This window comes from Monoraphidium neglectum, assembly GCF_000611645.1.
Source record: "Monoraphidium neglectum strain SAG 48.87 unplaced genomic scaffold scaffold01577, whole genome shotgun sequence".
NCBI lineage: Eukaryota > Viridiplantae > Chlorophyta > Chlorophyceae > Sphaeropleales > Selenastraceae > Monoraphidium > Monoraphidium neglectum.
In genome coordinates this window covers 4205-13039 of record NW_014012051.1, presented here as the reverse complement: position 1 = coordinate 13039, position 8835 = coordinate 4205, and the positions used below count along the sequence as shown (strand labels likewise).

At 59.9% G+C, this 8835-nt stretch overlaps 4 protein-coding genes across 4 annotated transcripts in view; 1 reads left to right on the top strand and 3 right to left on the bottom strand.

Annotated features, from left to right (window-relative positions):
• Positions 1 to 535, bottom strand: part of MNEG_8355 (tRNA (adenine-N(1)-)-methyltransferasenon-catalytic subunit TRM6) — a gene marked incomplete at both ends in the record, with an annotated part of 1711 nt that extends 1176 nt beyond the window's left edge. The window contains 2 exons of the mRNA XM_014043176.1: positions 116 to 176; positions 471 to 535. Coding sequence (XP_013898630.1) covers positions 116 to 176; positions 471 to 535 — 126 coding nt within the window. The remainder of the gene's footprint in view (positions 1 to 115; positions 177 to 470) is intronic.
• A 265-nt stretch (positions 536 to 800) lies between these two features.
• Positions 801 to 1102, bottom strand: MNEG_8354 (translation initiation factor eIF-3 subunit P62; the record flags this gene model as incomplete). Its single annotated transcript, XM_014043175.1, has 2 exons — positions 801 to 915; positions 1014 to 1102. The coding sequence occupies 2 exons, from the start codon at positions 1100 to 1102 to the stop codon at positions 801 to 803; spliced, it is 204 nt and encodes a 67-aa protein (XP_013898629.1).
• Positions 1103 to 2086: 984 nt separating this feature from the next.
• Positions 2087 to 3652, bottom strand: MNEG_8353 (AIG2-like protein; the record flags this gene model as incomplete). The annotated part of the gene is made up of 4 exons (XM_014043174.1): positions 2087 to 2228; positions 2705 to 2804; positions 3139 to 3181; positions 3470 to 3652. 4 exons carry the CDS (start codon positions 3650 to 3652, stop codon positions 2087 to 2089), a joined length of 468 nt encoding a protein of 155 aa, XP_013898628.1.
• A 2013-nt stretch (positions 3653 to 5665) lies between these two features.
• MNEG_8352 (hypothetical protein) lies at positions 5666 to 8632 on the top strand (the record flags this gene model as incomplete). Its single annotated transcript, XM_014043173.1, has 8 exons — positions 5666 to 5678; positions 6029 to 6148; positions 6476 to 6537; positions 7402 to 7599; positions 7824 to 7851; positions 8040 to 8077; positions 8312 to 8446; positions 8621 to 8632. The coding sequence occupies 8 exons, from the start codon at positions 5666 to 5668 to the stop codon at positions 8630 to 8632; spliced, it is 606 nt and encodes a 201-aa protein (XP_013898627.1).
• Between the last annotated feature and the right edge of the window lie 203 nt (positions 8633 to 8835).

Genomic DNA, 8835 nt, shown 5'->3' with positions numbered 1-8835 from the left:
CCCGCCGCTCTGCACCGGCGGGTTCGAGTGGCGCAGGCCTCCTCGCTAGCCGGCCTCCGCCCGCGCCGCGTCTGCCGCTGCGGCCGCCGCTGGTGGTGTGACGCGCCGCCCCCACCTTGCCCTGCCTCTTGAGCTCCTCGATGTCCTCCGCCTTCAAGGCCTGGTTGTCCTCGTTCCTATCCAGGATATTGAGAGGTCGGCCCGGCAGTAGACGGGGGCTTAGCCAGCAAGGTTTGTCGCAGCGCCGACGCGAGGGCACCGCGGTCCGCCGCGTGAGGCGACGCCCTTGTGCGGTTGCCGCCGTCCCCCTGCACGCGCGCCTGCATCAGTCGAGGGCCGCGGCTTCGCCGGGCTGCTCCTGCGGGGCCCCGCAGTGCCGTCGTGCGTGCCCTGCCGCCGCCGCCTGGCGCGGCTGATGCAACATCACCTGCTGCCAGAACCCTGACTGGTCCCCAAAACCCCGTCCCCACCTGTCCACCAGCTGGCTGTTGTCCTTGTCCACCTCATCCACCTTTGGGCCTAGTTGGCTCGGCATCCTGGGGGCGCATGGGATGCAGCCAACATGTAAGTGGATCATACACCAAGCGGCGGGGTCGATGCGCCGCGATGCTGCGCGCAGCGCTGTAGCTGCCGCCGCCGTTGCCTGGGCAAACACCTGGCTGCTCGGTGGGCCGCAACGCTCTTCTTGTAAGCACCACCAAAGGTGTAGTTCATTCTGAAGACTGCGCAGTGTTCTACAGCCCTTTCACACTGTGACATGCAGGCATGCGCATGGCTGAAGAGACAACTGCAGAGTCGTCTTACTGCGTGACCCGCTCCAGCTCGTTGCTGCCCGCCACCAGCTCCCACATGCTGCCCCATGGAGCGCCCACGAGGGGGGCGGTGCTCACTTGCACCTTGCCCACGCGCAGGGACCTGTGCAGCATGGGCCACGCGGTGCACGTGAGGGCCCTGGCAACAGCGGCGGCATCGGCAAGGAAGCAGCGGCGGCGGCAGGTGCACGCATTGCTCACCCGCTGTCCCTGATGAGGACGATGCTCTTCTTTTCCCCGTTCTCATCCGCAACTGCATAATCTCCATTTGCAATGACGCCGTCGGCCATGGCCTTTGGCAGCTCGTACAAAATCAGGCCGCCAGATCGTTGAAGTTACGTGATTATGTGCGTATAATGCGTACCAGGCTGCGCATATGAACTCAACATTTTGCTATGGCACGTCCAGCCCTCGGTGCCTTGCTGCTGGACAGCAGGATTCACAAGGTTTGCGATGGGCAGCTTTACTTAACCTTGAATGGGCGCATATGCATCATACCATTGTCATTAATATGGTCGTAAAGGCAGCTCATTCAGCAGCTCGCACGGTATGTGGATGAGTGGAGGTGTTGACCACAGTCATGCTGCAGGCCCAGGTCTGGGCATCCCCTTGCTTGACTTAGTAGTGGTTGCGCGCGCTGCCCGCGACATCATCTACAGCCCAGTTGGTCACCACAAAATTCCTGGTTGCGAGATGGGACCTGAGGCGTAACACCTGATTTACATGCTTACGGGAAGCAGGGCGCAGAGCAGGGACAAAGCAGCTGTGATGCGGTTGTGCCTGCTGGGTGCTTGTCTGGGTCTGGGCCACAAGTCGGCAGCAGCCAGTCAATCAATGACTGCGAAGACCACGAGCCGGGTTGGCTGGGCCACTTCTGGAAATGTGCATCAGCAGACAGCACAATGGACAGCGTCACCCGATACACTGAGGCGCATGCATCGAAGCGAGGCAGTACCATAGTAGGAAAGAAGGGTGTTGGAGCCTTGACTGCTAGAAACATGAACTAAATGCAATCGAGCCGGCCACGATGGTCGAGCTGACGGGGCAACCCCTCGCTCGGCCTGCGGTTGTAGCCCTTGCCAGCGCAGCCGCCATAATTCAACCGCTCTCGGCCACCTGGCCTGACTGCGGGGCGTCTTGGAGGCTCCCGCTGGGGTGCCCGCCGGCCGGGTCCACTGGACGTTGCCGCCGGGCGTGCGGGGGAAGGGTGGTGTGGAGGGTGAGGCACGGGGACTACCAGCATCGCATGGGTCGGTGGCGACTCCATCGCCGCGTCACTCGGTGACAACGGACGCCGCGGGGGGCGGCTCGGAGCCAAAGTACTCTTTCATGAATTCGGTGGTCATTTCGAGGTATGACTCCAGGTCACGTCCGAGGAACTGCTCGTAATCCCACCCCTCTGGCAGCAGTTGGTCCCTGCAAATGCAGCAGGATGCGGCAGCATGCGACAGCGCCAAGGCCGAAGGGGCAAGGTAAGGGCAGTGAGGAGGGGTCCTGAGACAGTGCCACTCACTGCGTTGCATCCAGGCGGCAAAGTGGTTTGTGCGCCAGGCATCATAGCTCCACTCCCCGCTGAGCAGATGCCTGCAGGCAGGCAGGCAGGCAGGCAGGCGGGCAGGCGGATAGGCAGGCGGGCAGGCAGGCAGGCAGGCAGGCAGCAGGCAGGCAGGTAAGCACGCGGACGAGCAGGTGTGCGGGGCGGCACCCCAGCACGCTGACAAGCAGGGAGGCTGGTGCGCCGTGGAGAAACTTTGATATACAAGCTATCGCAGGCGCTGGCATCCGAGCAGCACATCTTGTTCCCCAAATAGCATGCACATCAATCCCTCAACGCTGAATTAAGCTGCACTCGGGTGAGCAGGCGAGAGCTTCCCTTTCACAAACAAACACACCTGTACGTGTCCCTCCAGATGTACACATCAGCATCGACGGTTGTGCCGTCGTCGAACGCAGGTGCCACCTTGGCCCGGAAGTACTCCTCGGATTCGTACACTGGCAGTGGAAGTGGGTGAAAAGCGGCGGCGAGTGGCAATTTTCGCGATCAAGCCAGTAGGCCTGCGCCTGCCTTGAAACATCACGCTGCTGCCACGTGTCAACACCGCCACACCCCGCTTGAGTAGCATGATTGGATTTGCGGGCAGGCCAGAGGCATTATGATGAACGATGGCATGTGGCAGGGGCTTTCAGACAAGAGCCAGTTGGTCTCATGGGTCGTATGGGGTTGAACTCTGTAGAAGGTGCAGGCGAAGGCACCGGCACCCTCATGCACCCCTGCTCCTCTCCCCTTCCGCACCCCCATACTGCAAGCATCCAGGAAAACACATACCATCTAGGATCTCCAATTCCTTATTGGTGAGCTGCAGTAAGACCTGAATTCACATGCGGCATGGTTGGAGTATGGGGACGTGGGCATATCAAGGGCGGCTCGGCGATGGTGCTGTAACTAGCCAAAAAAAGATCTGCTCACGCCAAGCTGCCGCATGACTACGTGGCGACATGGTGCAGGCCAGCATGCAGCACGACCCTGTAAATGCATGTCAAAGCGGTAGCTTGCTTGGCGCAGCTTGCTTGGCGCAGCTCGGGCAGCAAGCAGGCGGCCGCCCTCTTGCGGGTGCGACTTATGGTGCCGGCCACCCTTCTGACAAGCGCAGCCGCACCTTGCCGCGAACGCTCGCCTCCGGCTCCGCTGGCACGATTGCGGGGAACACCTGTCCCCTGATCGCGTAGCGCCGGTGGCCGGCCAATGTGGCGGGCTTGCTGGGCGGCACGCGCTTCAGCAGCAGCTTCAGCACCTCGTCGGCCATGAGGGTGCCGTAAACAAAGATCTGGCCACCCTGCATCCTGTCGATACTGCCTGCTCAGATAGTTTCGTCTAGCCTAGCTTACTGCACGGAGCTGGGGAGGTCAAGGCGCAAAGGCTGCACGAACAGAGCCGCTTGCGTGGTCGCGCAGCGCTACGCGCGCTGCCCGTCACTGTGCCCGTGCGATGCGCCGGTGCACTGGGGCTTGCAGATAGGGTGCCCTCAATCACGCTGCAATTGCAGTATAGAAAGACTTAAGTTAACCAAAAATAAAGATCTTGATACAATGAGACCCTCAGCGCGGTGTGATCCACTCCCGGGCTTTCAGATCGAATGCGTGAAGCGTTTTGGATGTATGTTGATGCGTAGGAGATCAAATTTTTAGTTGTGGTCGCATTGACCGTGCAATTGAGATTCGAGCGCAGTCACGTGCGATCCATAATCATCCCAGCATAAACATATGCCAGCTGTCAGGCTCGACAAACCTTGGTACGTACGGGTTGCTTCTTTGCTGCGAAAGCCGTGGCCACCAGCGGCCTCGCCCGAACCTGGCACGTCTGCAACCTGCCGCACCTGATCCACATGGCCCAAGGAAGGCGACAGTCAACTATAGAGCAATGCCCACGCGTACGTTAGGGTGAGGGAGGCTCCACAACTGCTTCAAAGATTCTTGAGCTGCACGGGTCGCCGGTGTCGTGGGCGCAGCAAAGACATCGGCAGCGTTGACTGGGCTTGACCCACACCCCTGGCACAGCCTGTTAGTGTTTGAGAAGGTCAATCGAGTGTTTCAGGACCGCAGATGAACCTCATTATTGTACTACAATAGTAGCAGGTATTGAGTTCCTGAAACAGGCCAAAGTTCCCATCACAAAGAAAGGCCTGGCGTACACGGGCCCCAGGGAGGGGCGAGACACCGAGACGCGCAGTGTGTTCACAGTCCATTCGCAAGGCCTCATGGTGAATCACGCTGAAAACCTGGAGCTCTCCAGCCAGGAGCTTGCAAGATGACATGCATCCCTTGCCGGCCCCGCGCGGTGAGTGCCGGGTGCCAAAAGTAGTTGCCATGCTTGCGTCTCTCACCCATCCCTGAGCCGAGCAGTGCTTGCTGTTCTGTAATACTGTATATAAACCAGTAGTATTGATATCATCAAGCTGTTCGTGGCTCCCTTGTGTTTGGCGTGTACGGGATTGGAAAGCAAGTGACCCCAATTGGATGTGTACGGTATACAAGCCCAAACTGACGGCCTGCAGAGTCGCCCCATGCAGCCATCACACAACAACATTACTACCCATGTCCTTTCACTTTGAAATGAAATGACATTCAACTACCCTGGATTCATATTTGGCCGTCACGGTCTCACAGGCACCGTGCAGTGGCCAGTGTGCGGCAATCAACGGAGTGCTCATTACCGAGAGGGGTGTTCCTGCCCGGACGCGTTCCGAAAGGACTCGTATCACATGTTACCTGAGATTGATGTTGAGTCGATCAACGCGGCATAAAGAGTGGGTTCTGTGGTTGCGCAGCATGTGAGGCTGCACCAATGGACCTATGTACTGTATCATCATACTGTAGGGGGCGCCGGCGGCGGTTAGTGCGCGAGCTCCGGGCCAGTTGGTCGACCACCTTCAGTGATCTCCACCCATCGCCTGCCGGATTGCTGCTTTTTCTTGTTTGTTTGTAGCTTTCTATCCAATCGTCACCACCGCGTCATCGCAGATCTGCTGACGTGATGAGCCGGCTCGCGGCCCTTGCAGCTGTGCTGCCGCTCCTTAGTCCATTGTCAGAAGCTTTGCGTTTACACATTCCTGGCAGCAAGGTTTCGGCAGGCCGCATCGCAAGGTGCCGCCTGTCGCCCGCTTTTGCAGCTCGAGCTGCCGAGCCATTGAGCCTGGCGCCTTTTCGCGATCCACATCACCCGCCACTGCTTACATAATGACATCCCAGGAATCTGCAGTCAGCCGACATCCAAAGTACAAGCACTGCATGCTGGCCGGCTTGGGGAGGCGCGAACCGAACAGTGCTGTTTGTTGCAGACCCCGGCAAATTTGCAAATGCGCCAGGTGGGTGCGGCGCAAGCTGCTGGTGCCCGCTGCTATGGGTGATCAATACATGGCCTTCCTGGCCATCTCGCGTGGCGCAGTGTGTCTCAACGTTACTACGTACAGCCTCTTTCCTTTTATGGCCAGCCACCTCCGTTGACGAGATGCACCTGAGCTCAAACACTTGTGCACGCAGCGAGTGTGTCACATACGCACACATACACACACTCACAGTGACACACAAATACACAAAATTGAAACACATACTCACACACTCACACGCACGCCCTCACGCACGCACCTGCATTGTTGACATACACACACTTGCGTTCGCAACCAAGCGCGCGTGTGCATGCAATGCCCCACTCACAACAGAGAACGCGGTGTACGTCAAAAACCTGAAAAGCGCCAAGAAGCTCACAACCGGGGAGAGCGGCTGCCCCGACGTCAGGACCGGCGAGATCATGAGGCAGAGTGTTGCGGTCATCACCACTGGTGCGTGGTCAAAGAGTTGACCATCAGGCGGTCCCCGCGTGTGTGGACGAGCCGCGGGAGGAGCGGGGTGGACAGGGGAACGGAGCAAGAGCATGCAACGCATTTCTAGAGCCATGCCTCAAGCAAGTACAGGGACTTGCACCCTGCTCTCAGGATCACGAGCTGGGCTTGCTCCTGGACGATCGCACCCCAGCATCCCTGCGAGCCACGACGCCCCATTCACCCCTGGCTGCGGGTCTGCGCCTGCCACTGCCTGATCCGCCCGCGACCGCAACGCCCCGCAATGCCCCGCAGTAAATCTCCCTGCATCGCCCTCCCCTCCCCCAGGCATCGGGCAGGACGCGGCGGCCATGTGCGTGTACGAGGTGCTGACGCGCTGCGGCCACCTGGTGAGGGAGGCCACCTTCTCAGGCACCTCCGGCTGGAGCCCCCAGCTGGGAGGGATCATCAACAATGGCAGCTGCGAGGCGGGGAGCGCCGACACAAATGGCAAGGTCGCCAGGTGGGTAGTCTCCAGGTTCTGACCTCTGTAGGAGGGGGGAACCCGAGGAGACATGAACTGAGGACTGCAGTGGCGGCAGAGGATGTGAGGCTTTCTCCACGCACAACCAGGTTCACCTGCTTGCTCGGGCCCGTATTCAGGAAATCTTGGCAAGTCACGCACCCGATTGATTGCAGGCAGATGGTTGCCTCACCTCGTCACAAACAGGCTGCTTTTGCCCGATGCTGTCTTTGTTGCTCCCCCACTGCCACAGGATTGGGGACGTCTGCGTATCACCCTTGGCAGTGAATTGGTGAGGCCGCCTGGGTGGTAGCCAGCCTCGCCACCAGCCGTGCATCCCTGAAGCGCACAAAGGTTGCCCCCCTCCCTCTCCCATGAGCGCTCCTGCACAACACACCCCGCACGGCAGCACCCTGTCTCACCAGCAATTGGGTTGGCATGGTGCAGCCTGCCACCGCTACTCGTGCTCTCCTGCAGCAGCGAGCCTTGCAGCCCCCTCACCCTGCTGCTGTTTGTTGACCCACCTCTTTGCTTCATTTGGTGCAAGAAAAAGCCCCCAACCCCGCGCAGCCCCCACTTCACACAAACAGGTGCAAATATACACACATACAAACACACACACATTCTGATCACCACAACAGCCCTTCCTCTGCGCACCCAAACCCCCTGACCCCGCAAAAGGGCCTGCCGCAAGGCGTCCTGGGCGATGACTTCAGCAGGCTCCCCCAACCAGTGCACCTTCCCGGCCCAGCTCTACAACGCCCAGTCAGCCGCTCTGTTCGGCCAGTGCTCCTTCCAGGGAGCCTCCGCGGCCGCCGGGCTGCCGCTGTCAGACGAGCTGCTCGCCGCGGCGGCCAAGGGCCTGGCGAGCCCGGCCGTGCCGCCGCGGCCGGCGAGGCTGCTGGCTGAGGAGGCTGCATTTTGGGCCGCAATGGCAGACGGGACCAAGGTGTGGGCGGGCGTGATATGGATTTCGGGTGTATCTGGGTGTCCGTGTGTGTGTGTATGTGTGTGTCTGTAAGCATGTACTTGTGCGACGGCCTTCTATATAGCGTTGGTCGTTGTGGAGGATCACCACCTACGTAATCCACTGACAGCATCTTGCCCTGTTGGAATTCTGGTACAACTTCCGGCCCCAAGCTGATAAAAACGCCCTTCGCCTCGGCAACGCAGGCCAAGTACCCGGCGCTCTCCCCCACAGGTGTGGGTCGCCATCACAGCCCCTCACCACTGCCGCACCCGGATAATCCATATTCTGCCCGCCGTGAAGGCGTCTGCTGTCACACAGCAGGCCGCTCCCTGGCAGACCAACCATTGCATGCTGCACCGCAGCCCGCCAATGCACAACCCTTTCTTCCCGCGTCCTCCCCTCATTATCTCTCCACACAGCCGCCCCGAAGCTCTGGAGCTACAATGAATGCATGGAGGTGAGCATGTGGGAGATTTTCTCACGAGCACAACAGCGGGCCTGCTGTTGCTGCTGCTGCTGCTGCTGCTGCTGCTGCTCGCTATATGTGATGGCAAAGCTAGCGGCGTCACCCCAGCCGCGTATGCCTTGACAGGAATGCTTCAACCCTGCATAACGAAGCCGCGTCGCCCATCGAATGGGAGACGTGGCATCTCGCCCCTAATAAACCCTGGTCGTTCCTCGACCCTCGCAGATCAGCTCTCAGTACTTCTGGTCGGGCGCTCCCTGGGACATGGTGGCCCGCAAGTACGTGGCTGACACCCTGAACGCCGCAAACAGGACCACAGGAAAGCCGGCCAGGGCCTACACGCAGGGTGATGTCATTGCGGTGGGTTTGACCACTGCATTCGAGGGCGCATGCATGTGCATGTGTGCATTTGTTATGATTTGTTGCATGCATTTAGGGATACCTGGCCTGGTTGCCTGTGCTTGACATCGTGCGGCCAAGCAACAAGGATAGTGGGCCAGCTCGTACGTGAGATGATTGCTGGCACGGTTTCAGGCCGGACCATAAGGCAGCACCCGCGCCAGGGCCCTGGCTTCTCCCCACGCTGAGGGCCCCGGCACGCCAGCGGGACGGCTCTGGTGGGAGCTGATCGGATGGCAATTGGGGCGCACCCAGGCCTTGCTGGCTGTTCACAGCCCGACTCACATTGGCAAGCTCCCCAAATGTTCCTCGGTCCCAGGTGTCCGCTATGGAGGGTGTCGGCGTGGCGG